Source organism: Hylaeus volcanicus, chromosome 3, assembly GCF_026283585.1.
Source record: "Hylaeus volcanicus isolate JK05 chromosome 3, UHH_iyHylVolc1.0_haploid, whole genome shotgun sequence".
In the NCBI taxonomy this organism is placed as follows: Eukaryota; Metazoa; Arthropoda; class Insecta; order Hymenoptera; family Colletidae; genus Hylaeus; species Hylaeus volcanicus.
This window is the reverse complement of record NC_071978.1, coordinates 12,055,436-12,075,877: the sequence shown is the minus strand read 5'-3', so window position 1 is coordinate 12,075,877 and position 20,442 is coordinate 12,055,436. Positions and strand designations below refer to the sequence as shown.

At 39.9% G+C, this 20,442-nt stretch overlaps 1 protein-coding gene across 5 annotated transcripts in view; it reads right to left on the bottom strand.

The window, feature by feature from the left end:
• LOC128873654 (A disintegrin and metalloproteinase with thrombospondin motifs 1-like) overlaps window positions 1-20,442 on the bottom strand; it is a 128,274-nt gene that overhangs the window by 24,688 nt on the left and 83,144 nt on the right. For all 5 annotated transcript variants that reach the window (XM_054117352.1, XM_054117351.1, XM_054117354.1 and 2 more), the window contains exons 8-9: window positions 5,035-5,230; window positions 4,058-4,265 (exon numbers count right to left, since the gene is read on the bottom strand). In XM_054117352.1, the coding sequence (XP_053973327.1) occupies window positions 4,058-4,265; window positions 5,035-5,230 (404 nt within the window). The remainder of the gene's footprint in view (window positions 1-4,057; window positions 4,266-5,034; window positions 5,231-20,442) is intronic.

Here is a 20,442-nt window from a genome sequence, read left to right as displayed (position 1 = left end):
TATAATTTTGCTGAGAGTTATTGACCATCTTAAACCCCTAATTTCTGTGGATTATTTTTTTCTGAGACCTCCTGCAGAAAGCTTTACTATATATTAAATAGAATATTAGTTTTATCAAATATCTATCTTACATACAATTTATCCTATAGTTTTGCCGAGAGTTGCTGACGTCATATCTTTAATTTTAATTTACAATTATTTACCCCCTCTCTCTTGAAACTTTCATAATAAATCAAGAACCCTTCAGCAAGCACCGTTAAACCTCAATGGTCATCAACCCCATCCATAAACACAGGAATAAATCTCTCCGATCAAATTAAAATTCCCGTCTTTGCAAACATATCAATGCCTGAAACTCGATCACAGATACTGGATCGATCGCGCAGCCCAGATAGTGTCGCATGGGCGATTAACGGTCCGTTGGCTATTTCAATTCCTGCTAACGCGCAAATCCCGCGAAACACGACCAACCCAGCTCATTTGCATTCGATCAGCTCGCAACAGAAATTGGAATTTGCATTCGAATCGAACATCGCTTTACACGGCTCCGGGGATCGATACACCGTGTTCTCGTACATTGTTGGATGATCGATTACATAACGATCGTCCAGAATCTCGAAACAGAGCGTAACGTTTCGCGAGCACGTGGGACGTGTCCCGCTAAATGGGGGCTTCGAGCACCACCCGGTACACTTTTCCCACCAGCGAAACGTGAGCTGTAATTTATGCCACGTCTGGTTCTGCAAGCGGCGCCTAGCAGACCCAGGAAAATAGACGACGGAAAGGTAATCCGTTTCGCTGGGGGAGTACGCTAGATTCGCGTGATTCTCGAGCGTCGGGATCAAAAGTGTCCGGAGGAGCTGGGTCTAATTTGATCGGTTGGAATGCGTGAAAATGTAGGACGACGGTAGAACGAAGGAATTCATATGTATTAAAGTATGTAGAGGGTCTATCACTTGTAATATATACGACATTTGCGACGTGGTAGATTACTCTGAACTGAAAATGTCTCGAGGTGTCTTTGTTTCTTGTGTAGTTGGTGCAGAAAATGAGATATAGAAGAGATTGGATAAAGCTGTGATAATTCTGGGGATATAGTGATTATAATTCCACGAGATAAGGGATGTAGGGTGTTAATAAGATGCTGGAATTTAAATATGTCAGCAAATATTCAAGGATTAGCTCTTGGTGACCTAGAAACAGCATCAACAAGTTTGACAGGCCATTTGAAACCAAAAATGTTTACTGCACCTAAGTGTGTTTACATTCCTCTGGCTAGATATTAAATGCAAATGTGCACATTTCAGACTGAATTTCTTATTACATTTTTCTATAATAATTTTATAGAACTAGTCAGGCGTACTCTGTATAATAAATTATACATAAAATTACATAAAACTCATATTTTTGGAATACTAGAATTTCTATGACGATACAGAAATAAATATCATAGTAAATGTTTGATTATGTATTAGGTCTACCGGAAAGTTCTGTCCATTACGGTTGCAACAAGTTTCAACGAGTATGCGCATATTCGTCAAAAATGATATACAAATTGCAATCACGCTGGCAAGATGTCATAAATAATGATAAAAATTATATTATTCAATCAAATTTATTCAAGCTATGAGAAATTTATTATTTTGTTTTATTCTAAAAACGGACAGAACTTTCCGGTAGACCTAATACATAGTTTCCAATAGTCTCTAAACAAAATTTGATCACAGTAGAATTTTTCAAATTTTTCTGACAGTCAACGTGTTAACAGTGCACATGCTCACGTCCCTCTCACCAAACTTCTCAACTTTCATCTCCTTTTGTACAAACTTAACCCAGACCACACCAAACCAGTCCAATTATCCGCCTGCACCAGCCATTAACCTCCCAGCTCGCGAATCGCGAGGGTGTGTCGCTCGAAACCTACCACAATCGTCTCGCCCCGACTCTGCGGAACTGTTACACGGAAAGTTGGTCAATCTTTTGTCGCCTGTAATTTACAACGGCGGAGATTCCGACAACAATGCGTCTGGCAGCAACCTACGCCGCGCCGTTAGGCGACCATAAGCGTTAATTCCGCAATTGGGGCCTCGGTTCTATTTCGTTTCGCGGGACTTTATGATCCACGATCCCCGTGGAATTGAATTCGAGCACTGAAATGTCAACGTCGCGTTAAAGGTAGTTAGGTAGCAGGAGATCGTATCGGCGCGGCACGATTTATAATCCTCAAGGTGCAAGTTGCACTTTCTATTCTTTTGACGATGAATTGTGCGCCGCTGGCGGCTACGCAGGAGCAGTCGCCGCTGAAATTTATGATCTCGGAATATACTGTTTCTAAATGCCCGCGACGGAATCCGCGCGGTGGTTATCTTAGGCGAGGTCTGCGAAGGAAACGCGCTGTCGACAGATTATATTCCTTGGGGACGTCCATTATGTCAACGCGGGCCTCTTTAATCTCTGCGGGCTGCTGAAATTTCGACCGTAAAATTTGGATATATACGGCGCTAATTAGAAATGATTAACGACTTTCGCGCCGAAAACGAAAGGAAACTATTCTTGGGGGATCCGGATGGATTTGAGGTCTTTTGGAGTCAGGTTTAATTACTATTTTGGGGAGAAGGGAGTTGATATCTGAGAGAAAACGTTGCTCGATATGTGGAGAAATATCGTCAAACCCCGTTGATCATTGTCAATCGTGGCCAAGCGTTGTCACTCATCGTCAATTGTGCCCAAGTGTTGTCAAACATATATGTTGACAGACTGTTAGTCGTCGTCAATCATCGACAAGCATCATCAAAGATTACCAATCGTCGCCAAGTATCGTCAATAGTGGTCAAACAATGTTCCTCGGTGTCACCAAGTGTCGTGAAAGATTGTCAGTCCTCACCAAGTATCGTCAATCATGCATAAGCACCACCAAACTCTGTTAATCGTGTCCAAGCGTCGTCAAGCATCGTCAAATATCGTCAAACATCGTCAGTCATCAATCATCAGCCACTCCAACAACAACATCACACCAAATGTCTTCTCAAGATTGAATAAAACGACCAAACAAGTGCACCTGCAGAGTTTAGATTATTGATTCACAAACCGACCAAAACAAACACACAACAACCCTACAGCTACACAAGTACAATTCCCCCCACTCGTGTTGGACACAGCATAAATCAAATCACATTCGATATTGCCAAAAATAAAACAGTGCCTAAAGAATTGATCACCACTAAATCACGCAACGTTGCTTTCTATTTATTATCAGATAACCGAAAGAATTGTACTTCGCAGGGATGATTTTTTGGCAGTAATTAAATCAGTGCCGCAGGTAGTCGCCGCGGGAGACGACTCGCGAAGCCTCTACTACATTTTCGATATCCGAAATTAACTAGGAACGCGAGAAGGCGAATTTGCATAATATTTAATGCTCGCGACAGATCCCGCTGGCATTACAAGATCGATCATCCTACGAACACAGACGCCGCTGTTTCGAGGATCCTCAGCTCTTTTAATCTTGCTCGCTTCGTATCTACGATCTTCTCTTTTCATTCACCGAAACCATGCTCGGACAAAGTGATACACCCACACGGATCGTCGAGCTTTGTCCTTTTTTCTTTTGTTTTTGCTTAACGAATGCCGGACCTATGCTGTGTAATAAATACCATGCTTCTATACTGGGTGTGTTGCGAGTGGCACGCTTTACCTTTGCCTTATCAAAGGTCCTCTGAATTCTTGAAACGTTCTTAGCAATTTTCATTTAAATAGGCAAATTCCAAGAGTCTTTCAAGGGATTTAGAAAATATTTCGTACTCTGTGTCAAGAATTCAGTTCTTACATGGATCGGACATGCTTGTCCAAAAATTTCACTTGAAATATTCTACCCTACAGCTCATATTTTTCTTTCCTCTACCACTTTCTTTTATTTCCATTTAAAACAGGCTTTCTATAATCTCTTGCTAACCTAATCGACGAGGAAGCTAATGCTCGCAGAGCATGTGCAGCTTAAAGTGTCTACGAATGGATAAGGAAATTCAAATTTGGGTCTCAATGAACTCATGAACCTTACCATGCTCATCAGGACCAAGATGTAGCTGAATAAAGCTTTGCCGTGGTACTTCTCCATTTTGTCATCGGCCACCACCATGATCTCTATGAAATATTCACGTGGCAAGGCTCGACGTGGTCTCCAGGTCACGAAGGGATCCGATTCCATTTTCGAGTCCTGGGTGTACTCCTCGCTGACGTCATTTCGTCTGCGGTCCACGGAGTAGTATCTGCAATTTTTAAACAGGCCGCTCTTAGTCTTTGACACTCGTGAATTATGATCCTCTCGTTTCATGCCTACACGCTCGCCACTGCCCTTTTCGGAACAATGCCGTTCGCGAGCGCAAGACCACCTGATTTATTCTTACTTTCAACCAGGAACACCTTTCAGCCCGAAAGGATCCTGATATTTGGGAATTGTTGTTTTTTTTTGAGGCGATAAAGAATGGCTGTTGTGAGTGCTTGATGGGTGGATTGAAAGTATACAGTTTGAATGGTAGTTTGGGTAATTTTTGGACTAAAATGTTAATAAGAATTTCTGTAGAATGTTACAGGAATTTTATAGTCACATGGTAGAGGACTGGCTGTTACTAGAGTTAATTGTTAGATATTAATAGAATTGAGATTTTTAATACACCTTTCCTATTAAAAATCTTTCTGCTTTTCCTTTGAATATTCTGAAATTTTAGAGGTTGTAGAATTTAATAAAACTACGATTCTTAATATACCTCTCCCTCTTAAAAAGCTTCCTGATTTTTCTTTAAATAATCTAAAAGCTTTGGAAGTCTTAAACAGCTGATTACCTTATTATTTTCTAGAGTGTTTAAATAAAAATTGGACAAGCTATGCTTTAGTTCCAAATAATAAAAGTGTGTATAGAATTTTAACAAGTATAATTTAAGGTGGTTTCGAGCCTTGAGCATTATTAATGATCTCGATAAGATCTCGAAGAGCGAACATTTTAGAAAATATTTTTGTAGGCTGGAAGATTACTATCACCTCTCGTATCTGTTGTCGTTTTGCAAGAAATGCTGATGTCGTTCCCTCTGTTCCCTGAACTGCTCGTATTCCTCGTCGCTTTGGGAATGATCCAGGGCCGTTTTTTCAGTCAATGATCTGCGCTTGCGAGATCTACCGCCAACGTAAACTTCATTGCCAGACGTGTCGTCTGAAATAGGAGTTGGGGTGTCGTCATCTGCGCAGAAAGAAAGTAATACACGGTTCGATTAGTGTCATCTAAAACAGAAAATCTCCAATATAGGTGTTTTTAATAATATATTAAAAATAATGCAAGCGAGTCACAGGTACCACTATGAGACTCCGATCTTTCTGATTCTCCAGACTGAATAAATTAACAAATAATCGTGGGAGTATACATGGAATCGGAGGATAGAGATTTGATGACGTCAAAGGATGTCATTTTGTGTTTGAAAATAAATGTATAATAAAATAAAGGAAGTATAAGTACATAGTAGTTCGTATAAAATACTAAATAAATAGGATTAAAAATAAAAAGTAAAATTCAATTCTAGAATTTGTAATAAATTGAATGTAACATTCTCATTTCTGGGGTAGGAAGTATCATCATCAGATTAGAGTCGATGATGGCACCGTAACTATAGGGACTTGGTGAGTCGGTAATCGAAGGATTTCTGAATGAATCTATCCGGAAAATCTGGATCATCGTCAGCCTGAAATGAAGTCATCCACGCAAACAGGCGTTCTGCTCGATCTGTCTGAAAAGTGACTTCCGTCGCGTCACGGACGTAAACTATTAATCATACCTGAGGCGGAGGAACGTGCGTTTAAATTGATCGAGCGAAATCCACGGAGCGGGAGTCCACTTTCCCGAGATTAAATGGATAAATGGAAAAATGTGTCGACAATGGTTACATTGTACAGTGCGGCGTGCGTTCATTTTTCTAATGGTGATTCTCCCAGCTGAGGCAGATTATGGCTCGTTACGAGATAATAGAGGTAGAAAAAAGACAGGAGAGGGTAACAGTGTGATTTAATAAAGAGATATATATCGTAATTTATAGAAATTTTTCAGTCCTGTGAAAGAATTGATCCTTTGATTGTTTTATAGGTTTTGAAAAATGTCGAAGATGTGCACATTTGAGAAATTTGAAGAAGAGATGATTGGAAATAATTAAAAGTCGCGATAGACTTGAAATTCTTGGAAGACATAAAAGATTTTGAATGTCTAGGAGGTCTTAGAAATCTCGAAAGCCTTGGCAGTCAAGAAAAGTTTGAAAGTCATGAAAAACTCGATTCTTTCGATTGCCTTGAACGATTCAAAAATCTATAAAGCTTCGAAACTCATCGGACTCACTTATTTTTAATATCTTCACGCTTTTGAAAGTCTTGTATCACTAGAAACCCTCGACTAGAAACATTCAAATCCTAAATAATTTCTTTCCACATCTTTCTTTCTTAAACTATAACTATCATACTAGCTCCATCGCCTAATCAAGTGAGCGAACCTAAATATACTTATCACGTAATCATGTAAACTGGTTCACGGTTCAGAATGTCTAGTCTCTAAGGAATTGGAATTTTTACACTCTATTTAAACCTCGAAGCGTGGACGAAATGGAAAAGTAGAGGACAAAAATGTCTTTGTCTGGCGCCACATACGGAGCCAGTTTGGATCGAGCAAAAACAAAGCACAACTGTTCTCGATATGGCTGTAAGTATCCTGGTGGAATCGAGGCAACGATTATACCCGTCTAATTGAATGCGCAGTTGACACTTTGAGAGAAATCGATACGTTCTGACGGCTCCGCGTTCCACGATTCATCTTGATGTCCTTCGCGCCTTTCATGCACAGCTGTCCAATCTTTTGACGTTCGATCGATTTTCCTCGCGTTTTTTACGCGTAAAGGGTGTCCACGTTATCCTTTCGTAACTATAGGATACAAGATTCTACTTGAATTAAATTTTATGGAATTTTTAAATAAATTTTTATTGCTACAGCAGATATTCGATATTTTTAAATGGAAATGTGCTAGGATATTTAAGTTAGGTTAATAGGTGATTCTCGTTTTTGTAGTATAACTAAATATTATATTTAATTAATTTTTAAATAAATTTTTATTGTTGCACACTTTTATTCTTTTCTTTTTTAGATAGGAGCATGCTGGGATATTTACATTAGATTAATACTTGCAGCTTGTTTCTGTAGTATAACTAAATATTCGATCACCATTTTAATTAATCCTTCAATACAGTAAACAATACTGTTAATATTTTATTCATTATTGTATTCATTATTGCACACTGTTTAATATTTTAGTATTATCAATATTCATAAGGAAAACGTTCAAGATGATAGCGATCTCGAGATGGCCCTCCAGAATCCTCCAAAAATTTAAAATACTCCAAACTGCCTGTCGCTAATCTCACGCGCGCTGATGAATCACGGCTGAGCGGTTGCTTAATGATTTCGTTAAATCGATTAGCCTGCATCGATTAAGCATTCATCTGATCGCGGTCGTGCGTGTGTGTGTCGGTGCACGCTTGATGGATCCCCGCGTGGAGATTGCGATATCGATAAACAGCAGTGTCTACTGCTCGTGATCGTGCAACGCGAGCCTTTCGTTGCCTGAAATCTTTATCTGTTCCATTTGCAAATCGTGCACTTCCACTGAAACCTTGAACGATGATTTCAATAGAGCACTTTGAAACGAACGAGAGCTTTTTTTTTAATTTAGCTGCATTCGACAGCTTCCGATTCGATTTAGTTTAGAAATTATATGAGTATTAGATACGTTTGACAAATAGAAAGGCTCAAGTTGTTAGTGAAAAATTAGTAATTTCAAAGGCCATTTCTGGAATAATAGACTTATTTGATGTCACTGGCAGTGGAATGAAAATTAATTTCGGTAACATAATGGCTATAATAGGGAGATAAATAAATATTGAATGAATATTATAACAAATTCGAGGTTACACACTCAGCAGGGATAACAATATGCATGGAAAGTTTCTATAATAAAGTCTCTAAATGTTATATAAAGTATCAATCATCACTTCAACTAAATAATAACTAGTAATTTACCGATAATACGACACGAATCACCGCTAAACGAGTCTAAAGAGAATATCGAAAATCAATCAGTATCATCCACCACACACGTGCACCGCAGTCCTAAACGAAGGAAAGACTGCGTTGCACCCTTCTGCATTGCGGTAGGTCCCCGCAGGAATGCACTTTCATGCAATCGTAATTATAGCTTTATTACCAGCTGTAATTGCCATTATTATCCCCCACAGGAGATTACGGGCATGTCGCTTCGCGACCATAGTTTGGAGAATCTCGAACGCGCAATTTCTATCTTCAAGACTATCGCAATTCGAATAATTAGAGTATCATTAGTATCGCATTACCGATCGTCGAAGAGTGTTTCCTTCTATCTGTCTCGCGCGAAAGGTACTTTAATCACTTAATACATCTGACTAAGTATCACTCAGTCGGAGTGCTCGATTACCTAGCGATTAAGGCAGGGTTTGAGGCCCGAGTTTAAGAGGACGCATGAAAAGCGAGACGTTCGAGATATTTTGATAAATTGTTTTTATCTATTGTTTAAATCTCTAAAATTGAATTTTTGCGATGTGTGAGCCTCTTGGGACTCTTTAATGGCTTCAATTTCTTGACTAGTGGATTATCGAGCGGCTTTTGTCACTCTAGGAAGCTGCATAGTGTAGACGCGGGGCTGGAGACTTCGATGCATGGGTTGCTAAGACTCTCCGAGCCAGAACGAAATTTAGTGTTAGATTGACGTCCGGTCTTTCAGCTTTTACTTACATTTGGACTACTGAGTCATTTTTTATAGTTACTTGGTGGCTACCTTTCCTCTGTGCCAAATTTTCACAGAATTTTTCAAAATAGGAGTTTATTTAAACGACTAATCGCGCTTGAAACAAAGCCTGCCTATATTGCCATCTTCTCAACAAATCTATGCTTTGACACTAATTGCTTTGACAGCAATTGTTTTGGCAATAATCCTGCAATTCGTGCACAATCTTATTTCACCACCAAACTTCCCATCCCTGTCATTCAACCCTCAAACACTTTTTGTTGCCTCCTCAAGCTTTGTCAGCTCTATAAAGATCGTCTCTACTGCAAAATACCAGACGACAAACTTTCCACTAACTTTCCACTATTTTTCCACCCTCCCCAAAATGACTCGAACCCGCTCGAAACACGGATCCAAGAAAGAAACTAGTTCTCGGAGCTTAGAACGGCGTCTAACATCGGGTTTCGTCTACGATTATCTATGTTCGTTGCGCGTCGCCCACGCGTCGCGGCATTATTCCGCTCTCGGTGCAAGCGTCTCTCGAGTAGCAAGATAATGGAAGTTGCGGGTGCGTTCAGCCTATTTGTCGTCCGTTCGTGACTTCAGTTGCACGCTGTTTCCCTTTGCCGGGACCATGGGAGCCGTGGCTGCCGTGCAGCTTTTATCCGCGTTATTGTCACGCGTTCTACGGGGACTCTAACGTCAGCTAGCCGGTTAACATTCGCGGAAACCGGGGAATAAATCGCGGCAGACGTAATCGCGATCGCAGACGGTATTCAGGTTCGAGGGAACGGCGGGAGGATTTAATTGACGCTAGCGAGGAATTCTTCGCCTCGACCCGGCTAGATTTGCATGGAAAACGTCCACCGACCTGTGCGAACGACTGAAGACTGATAGTTCACGAGAAACTACCCGAGGATCTTTTTTTATGTGGATAATGGCGGTAAGATTGAGAAGAGTTTCATTGGGGGAGGCTTGAGGAAGAAGTCTGAGGGCTTCAGGAACGTAGTGTGGATTTTATGCGTTTATGGCATGAATTAATATAATAACCACATGTTAAATATAACTAAAAGATGTGCGCACTTATGCAAAATGATATGACGATATTATTATAATAATTTTTAAATATATGCAACATATATTTTGTCTTGACATAAAAGAACATTATAAATACACTATGGATCTTATGCATTTTTGTTATAAATTAACATAATAAATACACGCTAAATATAACAAAAAGGTATGTACACCTGTGCAAAGTGAAATGACAATTTTATTATAATAATTCTGGAATATATTCAACGTATATTTTATCTTGGTAGTTGGATTGACTGGAAAGTAGACATAAAAGAACATTATAAATAGACTGTGGATTTATGCATTTTTGTTATAAATTAATGTAATAAATACACGCTAAACATAACAAAAAGATATATGCACGTATGCAAAATGAAATGACAATATTATTATAATGATTCTAGAATACATTCGACACACGTCACGTAAAATTCCCACTATGAGCGTCGAGTAAAAAGCAAAAACCAAACTTGCATTTCATTTCCTTGGAATTCCTTCCCAAGAAAGACTCTATTTTCCTACCCACGTGACTCTGAACATAAATATCCGCCAAAAGAATGTCTCACGTCGCGACTACCAATCACTCAAGATCTTTCCAGCCAATTGCAAAACGATCGCATTTTTGTTCGCGTGGCTAGGTGACGGAGCGACCTTATCGATCCTCTTCCAGGTTCCTGAGCGCGTCGTTGCCAATCAAATCGATTAGTATAAGTAGCGTGACATTAATCACTCCCAACAGGAAACTTCCAGATTGCCTTGGCTCGCTGACGAGTATTTCACAGTTGCGAAACAGGGAAGAAAGGCGGGAGAGCGAGAAGAAAGAAAATCCTGGAATGAATTATGGCGCCCGAGAAGGGAAAAAAAGTTTCGGGACGAGGAGCTCTCACTTTTATGCGTTTCTTCAAAACGGCTACCCCACTGTTCCGTGTGTTAACACGTGTAAAGGGACGAATGATTAATTAAACCGAGGGCAAAGACATACCGTGGAACGTCGGAACGAACGATCGCGAGAGTGGCAACGCCAGTGTCTTGGCCCAAAGGACGAGAAAAAGGACCAAAGGTTTCGTCATGGATCGTACATCAACGCTCGAAAAATTCTAAGACGTTCGCGATGGAATTCCATCGCCATTTTCTTCGACACTGAGCGAGGTGACTTGCTGATTTGATTCTGATGAAGTATATCGAACGTGGGTCTTTTTAGTTAGACTTCACCGCTGGACCAGAGCTAGACAGAGGATACGAAAAAATGAGAATAGTGGTACGAGACTAATTTAGAATATTCCTTATGTGCATAGGTGTTTATTGCTGCACTTTCATCTACGTGTTCAATTCATGTATAGGAATATTCTCCAATCGTTCCAAGAGCTGTCACGTCTTCATAACTGCAGTTTATAGATCCACCACGTTCTCCTTTTGAATTCTATTTTAACAGATTTCTTAATCGTTTTAGGCATTGAATAATTTTTTATGCAAACAGCACAAGTGAACAAACCTGAAAGATTCTCACCACTGACATTTTATTCCACAATCGTTGCGTTGAAGACGGTATCCTTTTTTTTTTAAACACGTCCTTGCTCGAAGTTAATCGGAAGGTGGAATTTCACGGGCGGGGATGAGTTCAGAGGTAAAACGCCGCGTTTTATATGGGTGCGGTGATTTATTCGTAGATTTTAACCAATCGCCATAGGGGTCCCCAGCGTATAAACCTGCCTTCCCAAGAAATTTATTAAGCATGCTCCGCCGTTCAGCTTCTTTTCATTCGACGCTACAATGCAGAACGTATTCGAAACGACTTCTGTCACAACCGATTCCTCGTGTAAAATTGAAAGCTTTCACGCGCGATACTCTCAAGGATATTTCATCTCCACGGACGCAGAGCGAGGCGCAGCGATATTCTAACCCTGGAACTGGAGGATCGACGCCATTCCTATTTGGAATATTTTTCCTCTAGGGTGCATAGTAATTTTTTTCTTTTATCACAGTATCGATGAAGGTGGAAAAATATTTATTATGGTTTTCCTAACAGAAATGGTTCACTCACAATACATAAATATTTTTTATTTAATTTTAATGTACGTTTAAGTGTCTCCTTTTAATATCAAACACTGTTTCCGCTAGAATGTTCCTAATCTTTTTTATCACAGTATCGAAGAAGGTGGAAAAATATTTATTATAGTTTTCCTAACAGGAATGGTTCACTCAGTACATAAATATTTCTTATTTAATTTTAATGTAGGTTTAGGTGTCTTCCTTTTCATATCGAATACTGTTTCCGCTAGAATTTTCCTATTTTTTTTTTTCACGGTATCGAAGAAAATGGAAAAATCTATATTAATATTTATCCTATAGAAATGGCTCATCCATAATACATAAATATTTTTTATTCATTTTCAATGCTTGTTTTTTATGTCTTCCCTTTTAAAATTCTCAAGTTTCAGCTAACTTTTGTTACTTCTTACTGAAGATTTACTGAAGATTAATTGTTCGCTAAAACTCGTTCAGACTCAAATTATTTTATCGTCCAAACCATATCGATCGTTAAAACTGATTCGTGCCTCTCCAATTTTATTTCCGCGTAGCTCGTACCTAAAAATTACCGCTTATACGAACTTTCACCCGAAATTACAGCGTGCATCGTAACTTTCCAAGCAATTATCGAACATTTCGTCCCCCCGCGGACCGAGGAGCGAGCACCCCTGTAATTTGTATAATCAAAAGCGCGATTTACGTATTAAGCTCGAGGGATAAAGGATAAAACCTGAATCCGTGGCATCACGAAACGCGCAAATTCGTTGTCATGCTCGCAAATTATTAATTCGTCTGCGCGCTCGCGCACAAAATACGGGGAACCCGTTTCGACGATTATGTTGCATCTCGATTAATCACACGGTCTTTAACAGATAATCGTTAATAACACGGAAACGCACATGGCTTTCTAATAACATCTTTCGTTCCTTCCACGCGCTGCAATCGATGCATTATGAACGCACCGATGGATTTCTAAGTCGTTCTATTAGCGTCGGTATCGAAAGCAGCAATTATCGCGGTAATATAAGTTCCCTACAACCCTCTTGCGACAGCTGGCGGAGTCGATGTATCCTTGAGAAATTCTATAGGTTATTATTTTATTCCAAGAGTTATTACTGTGGAATAGCTTGGAGTGTGTGTTTAAAGCTCCGAAGACCAATAAACGAATATATTATTGCTGCTGCTTGAGTCTAAATTCGATAAGAGCCTCGAGTGATCTCAGAAGCTATCATAATTAACACTCGAGTTGAGGCATTAAATAGAATAATAATTTTCATTTAATAAAGCTCTAATTCTTTAACACGTTGACTGGCAAACTCGTGAAAATTTCTACGAGGATAAAGATTTGTTTCAAAGCGACTGGAAACTACATAATCAAACATTTTTTATGGCACTTTCTAACATTATCAAATTTATTAATTGTCGCTAGATTTTGTATTCAACATCTGACCATCAGTTCATTTAGTTTCTTATTCAAACGATTTAAAAAAATTAATTCTGAAAGTTAACTGGCAATGAAAATGAATTTGAACGAAGTACTTGAGCTTCGATGGAGTTGGATCGTTTGATTATATATGTAGTTTCCGATAGTCTGTAAACAACATTGAACCAAAGTAGAAATTTTCAAGGTTATCAGTCTGGCGGTCAATGTGATAATATTTTAAAAAAGCAGAACTTCTAAGCCTAACTGTCCTCGGATGACATTTTTTCGAAGCATCTACGTTAAACGTATCGACGTGAAGGATCTCGAGTGCCAGCTATCGACGATAAGCGATTCTGGGTCCCAACAATGATCGAAAAAGGTCACGTAATGCCTGTCATTTCGCTGGTAACCCGTAATAACACGACTTCTCCCTTCGATCGTCAGATCGTGTCGCGATCCATGGCGTTGGGATCGCAGTCGGAGCTCGGGAGGAAAAGAAAAAAAGCGAAGGGCGCGGCGTAAGTTCGATCTTGATCACCGTGCCCGTTATTCCGGGACGATCGTGGCGAGTCAATGACTTTTGCATATCTCCAGATCGATCTTCCGTACGTAGCGAGTTCGCGCATAACTCTGATCGGTATCCACGTGGTCCCAGGCGCCGAGCAGTCTGCCGAACCGCAACGGAGAATTCGGCCAGCGACTCTATTCCACTCGGGGGCCGTTTATCACGTGTCTCTTGGTCCTCTTTGGAGAGGAAATTTATTTTTACGTGTGTCTACGGGCTTGTTTATTGCCGTGAATTTTATTTTGTGGCTTGGAAGGGGAGGCATGTTTGAAAATGGAACTATGTCTTCTCCTTGGTTGTTTAAAGATCTTTTCGATTAATATTCTATTGTGTGAGTGTTATGAGCGGGTTCAAATAAATAATTATTTCTTGGGTGTTTTTATAATATATGCATGAATTGTTATAGATAAATGTTCTCCATATATGCATGAATTGTTATAAATAAATGTTCTTCATATATCCATGAATTGTTATAGACAAATGTTCTTCATATATGCATGAATAGTTATACATAAATATTCTTCATATATGCATGAATAGTTATACATAAATATTCTTCATATATGCATGAATTGTTATAGATAAGTATTCTTCATATATACATGAATTGTTATAGATAAATGTTCTTCATGTATGCATGAATCGTTATACATAAATGTTATTTATGTATACATAGTACTTATAACGTCAATTCATGAAGTTTATGTTAATTAAATTATACGTATATGTATATATCTTCATGAAGACATAACTTGTTGAGCTCGCTCAGCTGCGGACTATGACTTACATAATCCAACTGAAATTCAAAAAAATGTGGTACTGTATACACACGAAGATAGAAAGACAAATTCGCATGTCTTCGACTTTCCCTCACTTCTAATTCATAATCTAATTGAATATCCCATCTAATGCATAAGTCAATCCTACCTTCAGTCCATACCTTAAAAGAACACGTACCATTTCTAATAAAACCATCATCGAACCCACAGCGACCACCATTTTGACAAAGATGGATTTATATTTCAAAGCCACTTCGGAAAGTGAGTGTTCCCGGTACAGTTATCGATCATATCGTGTACCGATCCGTCGCGATGCGCGAAAGAAAATGAAGCAAACGGTACCATTCGCTGACGGTTGTTATTGCGCAACGATGTATCGTGTATCATCCAAGGTAGGTCATTGGCTTCCGTGAGGAGACGAAGCAGAGCCTCGGAGAGCCGACTCGTGCGCGATTATTGGTAATTACGGAGATAGCCACGGGTCGTCGCTCGATTACGAGGCCGCACCCTTTCGTTCGCTTTTCAATCGTTATTAACCCTTCGTTCGCTTCCATCTAAGATCTGTTACGTGCTGGCCCGCCCTTGGAAGCCCACCCTCGAAGGGCACACGCCCCCTCTGCGCAAAGAATCTTTGCATCTCACCACGCCTTCCATTTAACCAGGCGCTCCTTGCCCAAGGTGCTTTTTTACAACTTCCCCATTTTTTCTTTCTTGGTATTGTTCCTCGACTCCCTCGATTTCGGTTTTGATTGGACCCCCCCCCCCCCCCCTTATATTGTGGACCTTGCGTTGTTAGAGGAGGGACGTTTGTCTTTTTATTGCATTGGTTCCACGAGTGTTCTCAAGATTCGAGGTGTTATTCATGGTTCTTTTTGAGATTTTGAGTGTTCTTCACGATTCTTCTTAAGATTCGGGGCATAAAATTGAAGGAAAATGATATCTCAGAAAGGAATACTTACTCAGAAAGAAATACCCAGATTGAGATATTAATTTCACTTTCCTCGTGAGGATCTATAGTAAGAATTAAGTATACCAAAAGACTACGTTTCATACCTCTACTCTTAATAGGTGAACCAATTCCTCCATGTTTTCAATAATCATTAAATAAAACACAGGTAACAAGGTCTTTGGGTACTGACCAACAAATTCTATATAACACCTTCGTATCCACAAACCTTAAATTCCTCATAACAAGCTTAAAAATATCAAAATCAGAATAATTTCTTTCTTTAAGCAAAAGTAAATTGTACTCCATAAAAAGGTCTGAACTCTTCTTGGCATCAGACTTTAATGGCGACCTGAATTCGACCTGTAAGAAGAAGTTCGAGGCAGAAATATTTCGTGAAGAATCCGGTTGCACGTGTGGGACAGCATGCCCAGAGGTATGCGCGTTTCGTAGACGCACGTAGGCGGGAGATCGCAATCGATCGAGGATCCAATGCCTGAAATCGGCCCTCCGGCATGGTAAACCTGTTAAGCCGATGAACCTGCAATCACGCGCGAATTTCGAACGAGCGCCAGCCCTTCTGCGCCTCCGAGCAACAAACTGAAATCGCCTGATTAAGCGGGAAAAAAGAGCTGAGCTCACGAACAAGAAAACCTACGCGACGAGCGCCAATGATGACAAGGTCTCGTTTCGAGGCTCGAAGGAACCTCGACCGATCGCTTCTTGTACCCCAAACTATTTGCTCTGCATTATAAAGGCTTCCATTGTGACAGGAGAATCTGTGAAATCGATTATTGATTGGCTATTGTCTCAATTTTTTCCTGAATTCTTCATTTTGAGAGTTGAATTGCGAAGATGGAGTATAATTCTCAGGAATGTTTTATTAGTTGGTTTGTTCAGTGATTTAGTACAGGTTTTATAATTTCCTGTGAGTCAAATTGACATGTAAATAACTAGAAAATTGTTTCTTTTCCGAAAGATAAATATAATTTAAGCAATAGAGAGTTTAAGAGACGAAGGTTCTCCCCATGGAAGTTTTTCGAGTCTAATTGGGACGCTAGAAATTTAATTAGCTTTCCAGTCGATACTTTTCAGACAGACGTTGCACCTGTGTCAAGCGCACTTTCCCAGAATTGCTTTCCATTAGCCTAAATGGCGGAGATCAAGCAAAGGTTGCGGTAATAAAAATTCCTGTTGGTCGTGGACCGTTCGAAATGATCGAGCGACGAATGAAAGAGGCTACGCGTTAATCGAGTCGATGATTTTCAGCTACTTGCCGGCACATTTACTGATTTTCAGGAATCGTTTGACATCGATGAACAGAATGATCGCTTTATCGAGTGCGTTTATTCCCCAACGAAAATTGCCTCTCGTGTTTCCGTCCAGTAATTACAGATATCGTGTAACAGACGGTGGTCATGTTTAAACGATCAAAGAGTAGGCTGAGAAGTATTTTCGACGAAATCTGTTTATAACTAATTGCACATCGGCATTAATATGAAAATTTACGCGTGAATTTTAACACCTTTCAGTGGTGACACTATTACCACGCATTGAAATCACCGGCAATAGGACACGACGCTATTGCCAGGCATTGAAATCACCAGCAATACTGCCTGGGCGTTGAAATCGTCTGGCAGTCGTTTGCACTTATGCTACGTTTATGACTTAATGGCGACTAGAAATTCTAGATTCAGGGGGAAAAATGTCAATATATTCGAAGCTGTATTGAAATATAAATAAATGATTGAATAATATCTATAGCATGTCAATATCAGTATACCTACTGCTTTAGAATAAAAAGGATGAATTGTGCATACACTCGACTTGATAAATTCTATTATACAAAAGATTCTTTCTCGAATGTGGTCACACAAGCTTTCCAGCAGCTCAACAAACACGTTTCACGTCCGTAAGTTCTCCATTTTCTATTCGATTCCCCCATGACTCATACTTCAGCAAGATTTAATCTTCCTCGACTCTTCACCTTGCGAATTTCATTAAATTCGAGGCAATCCGCATTGCAAGCCAGTTTTTAAAAGCAACAGGAAGCACGAAATCTCGACTCTACTAAATCAAATTCAAAAACTAACTTCCAATGGAACGCCGAAGAACCTCTGGCAATGTCCATTTTACACGCTCATCGTTCGTAATCTCGATGGGACACGAGGTACAGGATTCGAACGACTTGACACGGGCTCAAAATATTTCGTACGAGAGCAGAGGTGGCCGAAGACGTCTCGTGAACGCGTACGGACACAAATTTCGACAGCGTTATCCGCGCGTCCCGTAAGAACGAGGCGAGCGTCGCCAAGCTGTCTCGATGGAACGTCAGAATTCGCCCGAGGGCAAATGGCCGTAAATGGCTGAACCTGTTTCGGTACAGGTGGTCGTCGGTGCGCTACGTAGAGTTCTTAATGCTTCTCCTCGACCTCCCCGCCCCCCTCACGGATCGCGACACGGATACGCCCTTCAGTTTCAAACGAGATTAGGTCACGATCACCGCAATAGAAGGAATATAAGAACCAGCCTCTGTTGTGACTCTCGACGATGGTCCTTTTGTTGCATAATGGATGCTGCGGCTGGTCAATTCTTTTCTCGAGATTACTGAAGAGACACGTGTTCTTCTTCTCCATGGCTAGGAATTATAATATATCCTCTGTTAGAAGGGAAATTTGTGTTGTAATGTCCAAATGACAATTTTGTGAATATAATATTTCAAATAGTAATGAAGATGTAATTTTATCCTCGAGTGGCATGTTTATTTTAACTCTTGAGAACTGGGACTTGGTATAGTTTGTCTCTGAAAAAGATATTTATATTTAACAACCGTAAATTTCTCAGGCAACAGGGCGAAAAAAACTGAGTTTTGATGTCCAAGTGACAATGTTGTGAATTGAATATTTCAGATAGTAACGAAGAATGTAATTTTATAGTTGACTAGAATATTAATTCCATCTCTTTAGAACTTGGTCTTGATATATTTTGCCTCTGATGAAGATATTTATTTCCAATAACTATTAATTTCTCGTAAAGCAGACAACATGGCAAAAATCTTGATAAATTCAGAAGAAATCCCATCACTAATAGTAATTTTCATACAATGGACCCTTTTCGTACCCTCCAACCATATGTCGATCAATCTTACCCCAATCCTAATCCTCCCACGAAGCTTAATGTACTTCACACCTCCTGAATCAATTATAGTCGTCAAATAATGCCCCAATTTCGACCTGTCTTAAATAAAAAAAATATAATTTGACGTACTCGAACGTATTACACCAACTGAAATTAGGTATTAAAGCGTCCTAGAAGGTATTAATCTGCGAATCTTATTTGGAACGCAACACGACTCGTTTATCCATGCTCGAAAGCCTCGAAAATTTGAAGTTTCGCCAAAGGCACAGCTAATATCCCGGTCTTCGACCGCTGAGGGTTAACGTTCTTTAAATTCGTACGCACGAGCTTGGCCCGAGGCATAAAAAGGGCACAGAGCCCACGAAGAAACCAAAAGGATCTCCGACCATCAATTAAGCTCGGTGGTGATTCTCTAAGCAGACGAAAGCGCGTGTCAGTGAGAAATCTTCATCTCACTGAGAGGAGCACGGCCATTAATCAGATTTTTTCATTTCGGAGAGGCTGTTATTCAATTTGTTCAACGAAACGAGGACAATCTATATTGATTAGCCGATTAATTACAGGAGGAGTACTTCAGAAGAAGAAGCGAAAGCATTTGGCTCCTCCGAGGGCAAAAACGGACGCTATAATAAATGGAAATATTTAATAAGAAGCTCCCTGACGCTTCAAACTCATTACGGACCCTCTTCGTAACTGAAATTACTCATTATCAATTAATGAACTTATAAGGTGGTTCGTTTATCTAGACGTCTCGCAATATTTCTTCCTGTTCTCCATACAGGAAGGAGGGAGGAAGAAATTTTATTTAATAGAAATTTATTAGATTTTTCACGAAAATTGTTCTTTACAGAGAAAAGTCAAGACATAGTTGAATTGTCCACGACATTTTTCTTTTCGATTAGCTCCATGAATTTAATATCATTATTATTAGATATTATCGATCCTCAGCGAAGATCTGAACGTCGAGAGGGTCCAAGGTAAGAATAAAGTCATGCCGACGACGATGTCTTCTTAACGATTATTTCGACTGAACAAGCATTTACACGAGTCGAGCGAACAAAAAGAATTTGGAGCGATTGGGATAAAGGGGGATCGCTGGTGCGCACTATCGGTCTCTTTTTTATCTCGTCGTGAAAATGTCGTGGAACGTTAACGAACAGATATATCAATACTTCTCGCGAGCTACCGGCTCCGTCCAAGCCTCGATTAATCGGGCTCGATTTGTACAGGGTGGACCGGTGAGTTCGCGACCACCTGTGCACGTTGAAAGAGAAATCACCATAAACAAGAAAGAGGGGTCCCAGCTGTAAGGCAATTAAATGTTAGCGAGGAAACGATCAGCGCGCCTAAGATAGGCGGCCTGACAAAATAATTAATACGACACTGCCGACAATGCAATACCTCAATAACGGAATGTTAATCGAGCTTGCGAAAACCGGTCGCGAGCCAAACTCGGGACACGAGACCAGCATCTGGGATTTACAGTCATCGACAAAAAGGGAGTTGGTTTTGTTCCTGTTAGGGGAGACGCCAGGGAATTCTCTTTGTATTTGTGTGGTTGTTGCCCAAACTGTTTCCTTAATACAAATTGTTTTAATGGGATAAACGACGATACAACGAATTAATTTCTACGCTTGATACTATATAAC